At 44.5% G+C, this 16383-nt stretch overlaps 1 protein-coding gene across 5 annotated transcripts in view; it reads left to right on the top strand.

The window, feature by feature from the left end:
* Positions 1-16383, top strand: part of RAD50 (RAD50 double strand break repair protein) — a 1278308-nt gene that overhangs the window by 1157054 nt on the left and 104871 nt on the right. For all 5 annotated transcript variants that reach the window (XM_069652502.1, XM_069652503.1, XM_069652505.1 and 2 more), the window contains one exon: positions 5367-5509. In XM_069652502.1, coding sequence (XP_069508603.1) covers positions 5367-5509 — 143 coding nt within the window. The remainder of the gene's footprint in view (positions 1-5366; positions 5510-16383) is intronic.

Raw genomic sequence — 16383 nt, 5'->3', positions numbered from 1 at the left:
AGAAATAGAAAGACTGTTTTGAGGTAGCTGGTGGTTAGCTTCTCATAAAGCCATCTATTTTTCCTTCCTGATGTATTTGATGAAATTATGTACTTTGAGGACAAATGTAAGGCAAATCTGTGCAATTCTCTTTTTTCCTTTTTAAACTGATCTTTGTTTATATTATTTTGTATGTATTTGTTAAATATTCCTTTCTGTTTACAGATGGGGCTCAAAACACAATAAATAATCTTGTCTTTTGGATAGTAAACTAATGAATGCTACCTTATCAGAGTTTTGAGTAATGTTAAACATGTAATAGCTAGCTAACAATTCAAGACTTACTACACACTTGTGCTAGAACAAACAATGCATAGCCGGTCCGATAGCACAGCGGGTAGAGCCTTCACTTTGACATCTATACAGAGCCTGCTGACGCAGGTTCGAAACCCGGCAGGGCCAAACTTAGCCTCTCATCCTTCCGACATCGATAAATGAGCACCACACACCGTGGGTAATAATAAGCAGTGCTCAGATACCTGAGGTTTCGTAGTGCTATATAAATGCTAAATAATAATAATTATTATTATTATTATAAGAAGACCCACAATGCATACAAATCAGAGGCACATACAGTAAAGTACGGAAGAAAGAAACATCATTCTCAGAAAATGTTAATAACATTAAAGTTTTTCTTCATGTATGCACATGAATTGTGTGTTTAAGACCTTCTTATTGCTGTTTTATGTGCACGATGAGCTGAGACCAAACCCTAAGGAAAGTACTTTAAGAACATATGGCAAGGTTAATGTCTAGATATATAGCACCTTTTGAATTTTAATATTCTGACTGTCAGTGAACAAAACCACCTGGCCTAGATATGTCAGTGAACAAAAACAAGTGGCCCAGACATGTGATGTCATCAATTACATTTGTGATGTCACCTTTGATGCCCTGGGTGTTAGTCTTAGCAGTGCAAAGTGGTGGCGCGAGTTATGGTTGCTTAGCTTACCATAAGTGGCAAATTTCTGAGGTTTTTCGGTTTTACTTGTAACCATACCGTCCCTTTAACAACATTTTTTCATTGAATTTCATAGTTTTTATTAGTGCAACTTTACCATAACGTCCCTTTAACAACTTTTTTTCTGTGAATATATATATGATGTGCACTGTGGAATGTGTGACTTGCCTCCAATGGGTTTTCCTATTTTCACTTTTCAGGTGAAAGGTTTTTTTTAAAACCTTTTTAAACCCACCATAACTTTCTTGGTACATTTAGGTATATATTATGTTATGTTTAATATCTTTATGGCCTTCAGACAAAATAAAACACATGGATTGTTTTGCTGCTAATGGCAAATGTCTATTACATTGCTGAATGAGAATAGACCAGTATTATGCACTCTTTCAAAACTGAAAATGTATATGTTTGAGCTACCCTTTTTGTGATTTCTTTATTTGTATTTATTTTCATACATACAGACCTACATACAGAGAAATAAGCTCTTGTAGTCCCAAAGGGGTGTACAAAAAGGTTATATAGCAGATAAACAGGCCTTTTGAAATGGTGAGAGTTCGAATGGCATGGGTTTGAGGAGGGGTATAGTGGATAGATATTGGGAACAATAAAGTGGACAAACATAAGACAGGCGTACGTGGATAGGCAGTCTAGCCAGCTAAGCAGCTTAGCTAAGCCAAGCAGCTTGAGTTGCAACCTCAAACTATTAAGTGTTACTGTGGTGGGGGACAGAGAGGGAAGAGTCCCTGTTAGCAATGAGGGAAGGTGTAAGTAGTAAGGCTAGGGAGGTGAGTCAAGAGGATAGATCAGATGCGAGGAGGTGGTCTTTCAATTTGCTTTTGAATACTGTGTGAATTCACTAGGTCTCACTTCTCCCCATGTGGCAAGCCCTTTCCTATGAGGCTAGGGAGGTGAAACCGCTATCCAATAGTCCTCCTAGTGGTGGTAAAAAGTGGGAGGACCTCATAGGGAGGGACTCCGCTCCTGTGGACAGTGACAACCATCTCCTAGAGAACCTCTCTAAACCTCAGTCCCATGACGCCTTGTGTTTGTTGACTCCTTCTTTTTCACCACTGGAGAATAATGTTATGTATTATTGTAAAACATATCTTGTAGTAAGTCCTAACCATACTGGGACAAAGAAGAACACAAGAAGCCTACCGATTGACAAGGGAAGGAATCAAGCCAACACTGTGACAAGGTGCAGGAAGATAAGAACCTTGGAACAGGAGACTGAAGTTATGTGGGGGCGGGCAGAAAGAACACGGTCGGGACGCCTGTAGAGCCCGGTATATTCAAACCTTAAGTACAGAGATGCTCGTACTCAGAAGTGAGGATGTGAAGCAAGCGACGAAGCAAAGCGTCTTTTGACTCGGCAGATAGACGAGTCGCTTCTATCTTGGAGCAATTGTGGTGGTGCACACCACTACAACAGATCGCTAAATTGGTCTGTATTCTTCATTATGCCAAATGCTGTCGAGGGGAACTGAACTCCATGGCCAGAACCAAATTAGATGACGCAAGAAAAAGGCGCCATCAAGATAGAGGAATTATTCTAAAGGACAAAAGCCAAAATACAAGTTTTCTCTGGTGAACGCAAGACACCTCCAAAAGGAATACAGCCCAATACGCTGAGAGTGAAAGTACAGAGCAACAGACCCAAGGTTTTTTTTAGAAAAGAAGAAAAAACCAAATTCCCCTTTGCCAGTCCTGAGGAAAGCATGAGAACAGCTACCTTAACAACTGTATAGACTCAACTCATGCTGGAAACGCCAACAGTGTCGACTTGAAATGTGTATTGGAATAAGAACAACACACAAAGTCACTGTTTACTAACCCCTCACTTTTACTGCATGTTCAGGAAGAACTCTGTAAAGCACCATATGAATGTAAATATGTGGTTTGTAAATGCTCAGAAAAAACTTAATGTATATAACGTATGTGTTTGTGTTAGATTCTAAAGCCTGAGAACAGGTTTATTTACAGTGTATGATGACAATTAAAATTGGTTTTATATTAACAAGAAGTGATGATCTGCTATATGAAGAATACAGACCAACTTAGCGATCTGCTGTAGTGGTGTGCAGTACCCATATCTGCAGGTGTAGAAGGGAGTGGTAGCCTGTGTCCCATTCACATAGATATTTACGTAGTCCCTCATGACACAGGCTCCTCGTGAACAAAAAAGAGGGCTCTCTACCCCATACTTTATTTAAGCAATTGTGGTGGTGGCATACCCTCTGGGAGGAGGACATTTCAGTCCGGGGTCTATGCCGATACCATCACCGGCAACCTGCCACAGAGCTGCACCAGTGAAGCAAGCAGAAGCAAGAAAAGCAAAGCTGCATACCCACGACCCCGGGAAGAACCGGACACATGTTCCCAAGTAGAAGCCGGTAACAGGAACGTCTGCAAGACTGGGTAAGTTCCAGGAAGAATCAATAAGTATTTGGGAGTCCATCTCCCTCATCACAGTAGTGATCTTCAAAGAACCAAGAGTCCTCATCCTCGTCACACTAGTGATAACCAGGGAACCAAGGTCAAGAAACATTTATGTCAACTCCTTTGTCACAGTGAGAGATTTGGAGCCTATCAGAAAGACAAATAACTGTCTGAAAAGCCTGTTCATAATGGAATACTGAACCATATAAGGAGAGTGGATTAAAATCTGCAGATCAGTGTTTTGTAATTCCTGGGAGGAATTTAGGAGACTGATCAAGTCTTGTAATGGAAATACCCAAGAACCTGTTTGTGGGAACTTTCCATATAGACTCAGAGAAGGGCGACATTCTCCGGGGTCTACCTGATAAAACAGACACTATTGGAAATGAACACTGTTAAGACTGAGATACTTTACCAGGAGAATGGAGTAATTCTCCTGGTAGTGGAATAAGAACACTATTGCATGCTTTTGTTAATTTGCTTTACTAGTGGCAGGGATAGAATATCTGGTTTGGACTAAGATGGTGTTTACTCTCTCTTTTGGCTGACATCCTGACGAGCACCTGAGTTATCCTAGGTTGAGGCAGGGAAACCTCTCTAGAGATAGGGAAATAGTTTTCCCAAGTTAATAAAAGTGTATAGCCCAACAATGATACCTCCTCATCCGCATTCTCGTTGCAGTGCGCCACATAACATTGATGTGGACCATGTTTCGAATTGCAGAGGAGAGGGAGTTCCAAGTAAGCGCAGCAAGAACAGTGAAATAGTGGGAGTGGTAGGAAGCACAGGATGGGCGAGGTGTCACAAGGGTGGTGGAGGAAGCATAGCGAAGGCTGTGAGAGGGTTTGTAAGGGTTCATAGAAGAAGATAGATACGGCAGTGCCTTATCGTGTATGGTTTCATGCACTAGTAGGAGAAATTTGAATTCGGCCCTATTTTGCATAGTTTGTCAGCCAGCCCGCTGGCAATAGGAGGAAGTAGGGGTGAAGTGAGGGAGTTCAAAGAGAGTCCTGGTAGCAAAGTTAATCTTGTCAGGGGACAGAATGCATAGTTTGGAATACTGAAAAGGATACTGGAACAGTAGTCAAGAGTGGTTAAGAGATGTTTTGTGATTTTCGCGGGAGGGAGGTGCTTGAGTTTCTGGATATCTATGAGATTGAGGCGAACCACATTACATTTTTAAAGATTAAAGTAGATAATGTATGTGAAGGGTCATAGATGATACCAAGGTTTGTAACTGAAGAGGAGTACGAAAGATGTCTTGATGGGAACAGGCTAGGCAGGTGAGAAGCGAGAAAAGAAAGGCACCTCTTTTTTTGGAGGAGTTCAACAGGAGTCAATTTGTATTTAATAGCAGAGACAGTCAGATTTTGGTAAATAGGTCAGTGGAGAGATCAGGAAAGGAGAAAAAGATTTGTGTGTTGTCTGCAAAGAGTTGGTACACAAACCCAAAGGAGGAGATAAGTCTCCTGAGAGCAGAAGTGTACAACGTGAACAGAAGGGGACCCAAGACAGAGCATTGCGGAACACCAACAGTAAGAAGAATGAGTTGAGAAGTGTTGTTCTTCCAGCAAACGGAGAATTGATGAGGTGTCAGGTAGGACTCGGTCCCGGCAAGTGATAGATCACAAATCCCAAGCAGAGACATAGTATTGAGAAGATCAGAGTGATCAACGGTATCAAAGGCAGCAGATAAGTTGAGGAGGAATAGGATGGAGGATAGGTTGGAATGTTTAGCAGTGGCACTAAAGATGGAAACATTCATTAGATCATGCAGTTGATTTGCATTATGATGTGTTTGTACATACAGTGCGGTGCAAAACAAAAGTACAGTCACACTGCCTTGTACTCTGACTTGCCTTATATTCTTGCATCAGGCCCAGTAAATTTGATTTCCTTATTGACAAACCTATTCCTTCTTTGTTAGACATTGAATATGTCGAAATTCGTTCCGATGCTGATGAAAATATGACAACCGCTGACAAAAGAAGAACCTATAACTACAGAGTAGTGATGATAAAGGGAGACACAGCGCTGGATATGCGCGGGAGGTGCAGTGCTGGTCAGAAGGTATGTGCCAAGTGATTTCTGTTTTACTTCATCTCTGTGTTTGAAGATTATTTACTGAACATGTTACAAAATTATAGTTTTTCTTCAATGAAAGGTAGGCTGGTTAAGAAGTGAGAACTCCTGCCTTTTTTAATATTGCTGTCACAATACAAAATAAATGCAAAGAAAAACCAGTTAACAAAGAATACATGTTTAGCTCTGCTTAAAAACAAAGACCTACAGAGCTTGCATATATAATCCCATGGCCATAAATACTCATTACAAACATAACCCATCTGATTTATCTTTTTTTCGCAATACTATACATTCTTTGAGATCAACAAGCTACATTTTCACCACAAACGCAAGTGTCAGCATTTTGCTCAGAAGAGCCAGGATACCTTCAGAAGGGCTCAGTACATTGTCATGCAATGTACATTTTGGCAGATTAGTGTAGATGAGTTAGGTAGTGGTGGGCAAGGTGGCAGTTATTAACAACCAATGCATGGAATGAGAAAACTTGTTCCTTTACATTTTGTATTTGTTATGTGGTCAACAGTGCTAGATGGGTGTATGAAAGTGTCACAGCTGGCCTCAAGAACAAACCAAGTATCAAGGACAGTTGAAGGATTTTTGGTAAAGGACTTGAAAAGGGGCTCACTAAGGGTCAGTTCCTCTCTCGCTTGTCTAGTGAAGGAGGTTCCCTCCCTAGCCTAAGCATCCCTCAACCCCAGGCTGGTCTCTAGCGATTGGTAACCCTTACTCTCTAAAATTCTGCTTGACACTTTGTGTGATAGCTTAACGGCCAAAATCCTTTCTATTGGTCTCCCTCTGGGAACAATCCTGGTGAATCCTGGTTTCCCACTATGCGATTTAGTACTATAATTGGTACCTTCCAAACACTCAATGCCCACTTGTTGGTCCTCTTTCACACCCTTGTACTTCTGATTGTGATGCTCTATCCTTCCTCTCCCTTCCTTCTACTCTCCTCCCCTTCTCTTCCCTACCCTCTCCCCCTCTCTATTCCCCTCTGATGTTCTTGCTCTACTCCTCTGCTTTCTTCTGCTGTTTTCTCCTCTCCACCCTCCTACTCCCCTCTCCTCACTTCTACTCCCCCTCTCCACACTACTACTCCCCAACTCCACACTACTACTCTCTACATTTCTGCCACTCTCCCCTCTCCACACTACTCGCCTCTCTCCAGACTACAACTTCTCTCCACACCATTGCTCTTCCCTCCACCCACACCTTCTCCCACAGTCCCCCTCCTTTTACTCTCCCATTCACCTTCCTATTCACTCTCATTCACCCCATATTCGATCAGTTTCACTCACTTCTGGCATGCACACTCTTCCCCAAGTGCCACTTTCACCAACCAACACCTCACCTTGCACACTTTTTCAGTAACCCTTCTGGTTGCTCCTCTGCACTGTCCCTTCTCTGCTTGGTCTCTTGGTCCTCCTCCTCCTCCCTTGACCACACCTGTACAACACATACCTTTCTGTTCTCCTGAATCACTTCACCAGCTCCTTACCAATCTTTGCCTGCTATTTGCCCATGTCTTCAACATAGCACCTTTTCTAGCCTGGAGTTTCAACCTGACCTCTTTGCCATTGTGGTTCTCTTTAAATAGCCACCTCCAGTTCACTAGCTCTGCTACTGGTGACCCTCCTGATCTAACCACCTCAGCTACCTCCCCTCACCCCGCTCCTTTCGCAAACCACACTACACCGGTACGCAGTTTTCTATTCCCCCCACACAACAAATCTAGAATATTTCTGTTGCACAGCGCTGGGGAAAGAAGGGGTCGAATTCGCTGGCACGATCCTTCTCTGGATTCCCACATTCTTGTCTGGATTCCTTCCTCCCAAAGGTAATTTATCTCTAACCCAGCTGGTCTACTGAAACTTTTCCACCACCACGGGATGCGGCATGATTCCACTTCGGCTCCACCCGATGCCACTACACACCCTGTGCCAGATCTGACGTCGGGCCAGTATCTTTAGCGGCGCTGTGCACCATGACCTCAGTTATTTCGAGTGCATTCCAATACTAAGAGTTTTGCTGAAATTCCTAATCCTGAAAAGGCCTCCGACTCCAGGCCTTCACAGCCTGTAGCCAACAAATGTCGGTTTCCGACCCCCACTAAATTTGTCTTTACTGTTTGGGGGAGAAACACTACCCCCCGTTAGTGGGGGAAGTGTGAGTCAATGCATCTGAATGGGCAGCAAAACGCTTTAACTTTTTTCCACAAGATGTTGTTCAAGGTCACAGGGTTGTGTATTGTGTGGGGGGGGTCGGAATACTGGAACCCGGCCCAAAAAGGGAACAAGCAGCAGCACTGCAAAAGATACAGTTCACAGCGTAGTTCCCTTCAGCTCCATTCTTCTTCTTCTTCTTCTTCATCACACAAGAGAAGTGTCCACTCCAGGGACTACCAGAAGCGGCTTCACAGGTACCGTTTCCCACCCAAACGTCTATCACAGAGGAATGGGAGACTTTCAGCTTTAAGTTGCTTGACATCTCTGCCAAGGCTCCGGCGCCAGTGGCTTCGGCCTTGGTGGTGCCATCAGGAACCACTGCATTTGGAGAAGCCAGCAGGGATTTTACAAAGTACCATGACCACACACCAAAGGGCGCAGCGCTGGCTCTTATAAGCAAGGACCCATCCCTGCACCAACATGATCCGTCCTCGTGCAGTGAACTGGCCTCGACCGCTTCAGCAGCACTCCTCAGGGTTCCTAGTGCTTGCATCGAATGCAAAAGCATTGAATGCAAAACCATTGAAAAAAATCCAGCAGTGGTGGCTTGACACGTCGTGATGCAATTGAGTCTTTCTGACAATATACCCCTCAATAGTACGAAAGGACAGATTGAGGTGAGTATTGCCCGAAAATATTGGTACACCCTGGTACCCAAACAGCTGGCTGCAAGAGAAAGTAACCAAGTATTAAAATATGACTAAAGACAACAAAATAACTAAGCAAGGTGCTGAGCAGATACTCACAAGCAAAAAATGGAGACTGGGACTGATAAGTTCCAAGCTAGATTGGTGAGTATCCTGAAACAAGAGAGGTAGCTATTACCATTAGTACAGGATAGTAAGAAAAGGAAGAACCAGGCAGTTGTGTGCTTACCAATAATTGTCCTGGAGGAATTCTGAAGAGCAGTTATCAAAAAATGGATCAGTAGAACGGGATGACACTAACTATATTTTTTAGTACATATCAAATTTTATTTAGTAAACTCATCACAAGAAAGAAAAATTCATCTTAATATCATAAAAATCGATAAAAAACAGTCAATTCATACCCTTAGTCATAACCACACACAAAACTCATTCAAATATAAAACACCCAAGTGTTTACTACATCGATGAGCAATGGGAATATTGTTACACCAATTCTTTTCAGTTATCACATTAAACAATGACCCAGTCCATAATATCAGGTGTCGTTGTGTATCTGGTATCAAATTTGACCAGATGTCTCTCTCAAAAAAACGTCAACACGTGTTTCGGTCGGAGACCTTCTTCAGGACTTAGGGCATGGAGCGAATACTCCGCCCTGTTTTCAACGTGTATGGGCCAGTAGTAAATCTAAAAAATAATGATAAAAACCATAATGTCATCCCTATTTCTTAGAATCAGTGACTAATAATGTCACAATGTGTTGAAATTCAATTGACACAAAGGCCCCTACTCACCCACAAGTTCCCACTCTAGGGAAGGTGAACGGGACGGCGGAAATTAATCCTCCACTGGTATCAGTGTATATGTTGTACGTGTGGAACCAACGGAAACATCACTCCGTATTCTTCAAAAAACTGAATACTCTGTGTGCATACCTATGACCATGCATAATATAAAATTAAAAATTAAAGCACTTACAGGCACCTATGGTGCAGCTTGGAAATCTTCCAAAGGATGGGACCACCAAAGGATCCCTCTAGGACCCGTGTAATGCTAGCAGGATCTGCCTAATGTATATCAATCACTAGGCCGTTCACGAGGCTACAAAAGAAGCACATAATGACAATTCCTGAAGAGGGTTTCTCGCCTCATGTAGCAATTACAGCGTATATGTGGCGACTAGAAAGCACCCACCACCTCTAGAACCGTGTGTCCTAATGCGTTCACATTTGAAAATGTCATAGTATATGATAAAATAAAACTGCATGTGGCAATTCGAAATCTTACCATGGCCAACTCCTCACCAAGGGAACACCCATAGTGTGTGGACTATATATATGCCAATAAGGATGCCGAAGGCACCACCCACATGATTCCCAAAACACCATGCACGCAGATATGTCTGACATTATTAGTCACCGATTCTAAGAAATAGGGATGACATTATGGTTTTTATCATTATTTTTTAGATTTACTACTGGCCCATACACGTTGAAAACAGGGCGGAGTATTCGCTCCATGCCCTACGTCCTGAAGAAGGTCTCCGACCGAAACATGTGTCGACGCTTTAGGGACATCTGGTCAAATTTGATACCAGATACACGACGACACCTGATATTATGGACTGGGTCGTTGTTTAATGTGATAACTGAAAAGAATTGGTGTAACAATATTCCCAATGCTTACCGATGTAGTAAACACTTGGGTGTTTTATATTTGAATGTTTGAATGAGTTTTGTGTGTGGTTATGACTGAGGGTATGAATTGACTGTTTATTATTGATTTTTATGATATTAAGATGATTTTTTCTTGTGATGAGTTTACTGAATCAAATTTGATATGTGCCAAAATATAGCTAGTGTCATCCCGTTCTACTGATCCATTTTTTGATAACTGCATAATATACCTGAAGGATCAAGGACTTGAGTGCAGGTCTACCCCTGTATTTACTCTTTGGAATTCTGAAGAGGAAATTGCTGTAATGAAGTGGTAGTCCTGTGAACACAAAGTCTTGTTTCCTATTCCCGCCGGCACAAGGACGCCTAAAGAAGTCTTTGATCCTTGCACCGTTGTGCTAATGTCCTTTAAGTTCCTTAGAGTCTTTGGGCCGAAAAAGAAAGAAGACGTGACGATGGTCTGGAGATGAAGCAGTCCAATAGACGTTCCGGTTTGGCAGCAGGCAGGTAAGACGTGAGGGTGAGACAAATGTAGTCCAATAGACGTTCCGGTTTGGCAACAAGCAGGTAAGATGTGAGGGATGAGACGAATGCAGTCCAATAGACGTTCCGGTTTGGCAGCAGGCAGGTAAGACGTGAGGGATGAGACGAATGCAGTCCAATAGATGTTCCGGTTTGGCAGCAGGCAGGTAAGACATGAGGGATGAGACGAATGCAGTCCAATAGATGTTCCGGTTTGGCAACAGGCAGGTAAGACGTGAGGGATGAGGCGAATGCAGTCCATGGACGTTCCCAGTCAACAACAGATACCAAGTAAGCAATGACAAAGAACGAGGCAAGGGAGGTCAAAGAGCAGAACAGGGGACCGAAGAACTGGATAACAAGGTAACCAATACGAAGCTTGGAATTACAAATTCAGAAGCAGCGCCGTGCAGCGGGGGCGGGGTTAATATACAAATCAGCTGACTGCACGCACAACGCGCCGCCGTAGGCTTGAACGCCTACATGAATGCAAAGGGTGCCAGCGTTTCCAGGGCAACCCATAGCGTTCTCTGAAGGAACGCGTAAACGGGGACGAACAAGGGTTCAGAGTGTTTAATGAGAATCCCGAATTCATATGTATACTGGTAAACCTACCCTGGGAGTCGGGAATGTTTCTTCCTGTGTGTACCAGATCTATGACAAGAAGAAGAGGAATCGAACGGAACCCTGACAAAAGCGCTTTACATTACAACAACTGAATACATTGAATTAATGGAAGCATAAATGCAAAACATGAGACAAACCATCAAAACAATGTAAAGAACAATTTACCTAGTGCAGTGAATGAAAAAACGGGAGAGAGGGGGAGAATGAGAGAAAAGTGAGGAGGTTAACAGGACGGGGAATGAAGGAAATAGGATTTCAAGGAGGGGTAGGAGGAAATGGAGCAAATAGAGAGAGGTAGAGAGTTCCAGTGTAAGGGGGCAAGGAGCTGAAAGGAACGGAAACGAGAAGGGGCACAAGGAGGCGGGGGAACAGTGAGTAGGAAGAGATCAGCATATTGGATGGGGCAAGACGGGGAGTAGAATGAGAGAAGAGAGGAAAGGTAGGGAGGAGCGTGATCATGAAGAGATTTAAAGACGAGACAAAGGAAGTTAAATAGTTGAGAGTGGAAGGGAAACCATCCAAGTTGAGAGAGGGAAGAAGAAATAGAGTCAAGAGGAGAGAGAAGGCAAAGGGTACAAATGGAAGAATGATAGAGAGATTTAAGAGGAGCAAGATGAGAGGCAGGGAGGCCAAAGAGGAGAGTGGAGCAATAGAAAAGGCGAGAGAAGAATGAGGGAGGAGATTAAGAGTTTGGTGGCATGGAAGGTGATGGAGGGACCGATTTTGCAAATATTAAAGAGGTGGAAGCAACAGGTGTGGGAAGTCAGAGAAATATGGTGGGAAAAGGAAAGGGAGGAATCGAGATGGAGGCCAAGATTACGAGCATGATCAGAGATAGGGAAATTAGAGGGGGGGTGGCAAAGGGGGGAAGGCGAAGTGGAAGGAAAGAATAAGACTTCAGTCTTATCAGTATTGAGGGAGAGATAGTGGGAAGACATCCAGTTTTTGATAGCGGTCAGACAGGAAGAAAGATTGTGGTGGATTTCAGGAGTGAAAGACGAGAAAGAAAGAAAGAAAGAAAGAAAGAAAGAAAGAAAGAAAGAAAGAAAGAAAGAAAGAAAGAAAGAAAGAAAGAAAGAAAGAAAGAAAGAAAGAAAGAAAGAAAGAGCTGAGTGCCATCAGCATAGAAATGGTGAGAGATATTGAAGAAGAGATGATGGGGGCGAGAGTACGTCCACCCCACGAGACATTGAAAGCTGGTGGGTGGAGACACTGGGCTTGTCAGCCTTTTACTGGCCGAAAGGTAATTTCAAACTTATGATATACTTGATAAAGGTCCTCATTAGCAAACATTAACTGCCTTCTAACCCAGCTGTAGAGGCTCTGTACTATAAGCATGAGAAAAACATCTCTGCAGTTGACCAGGACCTTGCAAAGAACGCCTCCCACATTTTCAGGCACAGCTTTTCTGTCCACCCTTGCCTGTCCCCAGAGGTTGATGGTGCAGGCTGCGACTGCCAACCTAAAAACCTCCCTGTTTCCTTCTCTGCCTTCTGACAGAGAAAGCAAGAGATTGGCTGCATGGGGTTTGATGCTGGAAATGTATTGGAGGGACAGGGCCTCTGTATCGTTCTCCTTTACTGCTTTTTATCGTGTGTTCTGTTGTGTTTTCCGTGCAGGAGTTCATGTGGGACTCCTGGTGCTGCAGCTCTCTCTTTTGGTTTGGTGTACAGACCCATGGGATACCCTTATGGCACCCATGGGTGGGGGTACAACCCTGTGTCCCTAGTGTATGTTTTTGGGCACCTGTGCGTGGCCCACAGAGCAGGGTATGGGCTGGTGGCAGCTCCATGCTGAATTTGACAAGTGCTCTGAGTATCCTCCATTTTGGGATACCCAGGCCCTGACATTGGAATCAGTTGATTCCTGATAGGAAACAAGATGGCCCCCGTGGCCTCTTGCTTTCTATTGCCTGTTACCTTGTTTTCACAAAGTCCTGGGAAGCCCTGACTCTGTCCCTTCCCCCTGACCGACTGTTGGGTGGAAGTTCCATATATGGTGGTGTTGTGAAGTCCAGGCCAGACTGGCTGGAGCCTTCCCAGTGACTGTATGTTGTGGGTACACCCTGTGGGTGGGACCTGGGTAAATGGAGTGTGTGACGAATACGCATTCTGTGTTGTGGGTGTCTAGTATCTGGTGTTTGACACAAAGACTGAGACAGCCCTGCCCGAAACTGGTATGAATACAGTGTGGAGTGTTGAATGGCTGGGTACTTGTCCCAATACACATAACTTGTTGCGAGTGTCTAGAGAGAAGTTAATGGCCTGAATGCACTATGCACCTGATTGGCTGCCTGCCTGCATGAATGCCCTTCTGACCGATTGGTTGCCTGAGTGTGACCCAGCAGAATGAATGGGAGATCAACTAGTATATCTGTGGGCCTCTCACTGCTAGAATTCGTGTTCAGAAGCTGAAGTCCACTACGACGAGTAACTGGAGTAACCGAAGCTTGACCTTGAAGCCCTGCTGGACGAGAAGAATTGCTCTTGCTCTCCTTCACAATCTGAAAGCTGCTGTGTCTCCAAGAACTGACCCAGAGAGGACCTGGTAAGGCGCCCTCTTCCCGAGCTACGAGGGACCATCGTGCACCAGCTGATCTTTGCCAAAGCTCCATGGTAGACAGACCTACCACAGGCTGCCGACCGGAGACGGAGACTGCCGCGGAATCCCAAAGAGAAGCGTCCGGACTGTTGTCCGCCACTGTCGACGACCGCCGTCGCCGACTGGAGCCACCGTGCTCCCGTTTGCCTAAGAACTTCATTTGATCCAAGGATGCTATTGTCTGCATCGCCACCCGCTTTATCCCGCTGGAGAAGGCCCGACCGTCGATGCGCCGAAGAGCATCCGCCGGTGGGTTTCCCGCCACCTAAAGACCACAGAGATGCCGACGACTCAACGCCCTTGCTGGGCCACAGTTCTTCATCATCTCTTTGCGGTCCAGAACTATCGTCACTGAGGTGCCCCGCACGCCTCTTCATTGCAGGACGCCAACGCTCCGTTGTCGACGAGCACCGCTAGGAACGAAGCTGCCAATTCACTGCTGTAGTTCACCCTGTTCTCCGTCGGACGTTCGACCCGTGACTCCTGCCTTAAAGGGAGGGCACTCAAGAAGGGCCGTCGATTTCCCATCGGCGAACGCTAAAATTCCAGGTACATTGGGGCTGTAGAACTATTGTAGAGGGAAATGAGACTCATAGAACAATATATGGACTGGGCTTGTGATACATCTTTGCTTTACAGGTTGCCGAGGTGGGGGGGGGATCTCCACACAGAATTGTACCTAGTTGGTACAGGCAATTATTCTGCCAATTGTTCAACCATCTTGCTTTCCTTCCCCTCTCTACTGCTGGTTTCCTCTTTGTTGATCTGTGTGACATTTTGACAGTATAGTTGATGCACTTTAATGAGATCTGATAATATTGGTGGTACCACTTTAGAACTGTATATATTGACCATTGTTGATTTCTGAGCACAAAGTGAGTTATTGTGATAGGGTACATAACCTTGAATATTAATTATATAAAGACTGTGTTTTAACCAATACAGTGTGTGGACATTCGTTTGCGGGGGTTTGGGGACTACACTGTACTTTAGAATCAGCCTGCATCACCTCCTGAGAAGCTAGGCCTTGATTGCTCGACCACGCACCAATAATAGAGAATCTTGGCTGGGGTCCGCTGTGCCTCTCCTCTACCATATAGAGAGCAGAAGTACAGACACCCCCCTCCAGTCTTTACACTGGTGGCAGCAGTGGGATGCTTATGGTTTTAAGAATCAGTGTATAACCGTGCCACTTACAAAATATCTGCACTTTATTAAATTGAGGTGTAGTTGTGTACAAGATAACTGCATTACAAGCAATGGAGTCTATTGCAAATGGTAAATTGACTAGGATGAGTTTAGAGGCTCTCCAGAGTGCTTGTGAAGCCAGGGAGTTAGACTTTGTGGATAAGTCTAGGGCTGAGCTAATAGCTACCCTGGTGGACTACCAGACTGATTGTAAAATTCTTGAAGGGGGGATGCAACCAAAGAGGATCCTGCCCCTGGGTTTTTTGCTGAATCTATTTCTGGGAATGCAACCATTCCTGCTGCCTCTGTTCCAAACCCCAGCAATTCCTTGGAGCTTGAGTTATTAAGGATGAAATTGGCTTTTGAATACCGCAAGTTGGGAATAGATGCTGAGCTTAAGAAAGAGGAGTTGGCACAACAAGTGGAACTCAAGAATAGGGATCTTGAACTCAAAGACAAGGACACTGAATGTCAGAGAATCCAGCTAGAGAAAGCTAGAGTGGAGACTTCAGCTAAACCCAATGAGAGTTTCAGGTCCCCAGCCATCAAGTTTATGAAAGATTTGGTTGGTGTATTTGTGGAGGGTTCAGATCTCCTCCAATGGTGCCTCAGACTGGATATGACTGTATTCTGAAACTGAGTGTGAAAGAAAGGGGTCAGAATGAGTGCATGAAGTCTGCTTTGATTGCCAAGTTTGGCAAGACACCTACCCAATACCTTAAAAGGTTCAGGGATTTTAAGAAAAGAGAGAATGTGTCTTGAGTTGACTGGGTGAGTGCTGCACACATGAACATGATGGGGTGGATTGATAGTTACAAAGTGAAAACGTTTGGTGAATTGTCTCACCTTTTGTTTTTTGAGCATTTTTTTTAAGCCTGTTCACCAGAGCTGCGTCAGTATGTTGCTGACCAGAACATTTTGGATCCCTTTAAGCTGGCTAGGTTGGCTGACAAGTGGGTCTCCCACCAGGTGTCCCCTTAGGACTCCAGTGGGAAGGACAAGGACAAAGAAAAGGGGACCTCTCAGAAAGCTGAGGAGTCCCAGAAGCAGTCAGTTGGGTAAACCAAAACCTTCCTCTCCTATGACCCAAAAATCTAGTGGGGATAAGTCATCTGTGGGTGGGAATAAGAGTAGTGGTCCACCTGCTGCAAAGTAGGCTCCCAATGGTTCCAGTACCGTACCCCGCACTCCTGGCACTTGTTGGGATTTTGGGGCTCTGGATCACAGAAGGGGTGACTCCAAGTGTAAAGGTAAGGCGCTTGGAGTACAGGCTGTCAGCCTGAGCTACCCTTACCCCATGTCTGAGGTGGAGGCCACTGTCCTCCCCTCCTCTACAGGAATCACCTTTGGTGCTCCTGTAGAGATTTCCT

This window comes from Ambystoma mexicanum, chromosome 3p (assembly GCF_040938575.1).
Source record: "Ambystoma mexicanum isolate Mex_15411 chromosome 3p, UKY_AmexF1_1, whole genome shotgun sequence".
Classification (NCBI taxonomy): domain Eukaryota; kingdom Metazoa; phylum Chordata; class Amphibia; order Caudata; family Ambystomatidae; genus Ambystoma; species Ambystoma mexicanum.
This window is presented reverse-complemented; position numbering and strand designations above follow the sequence as displayed.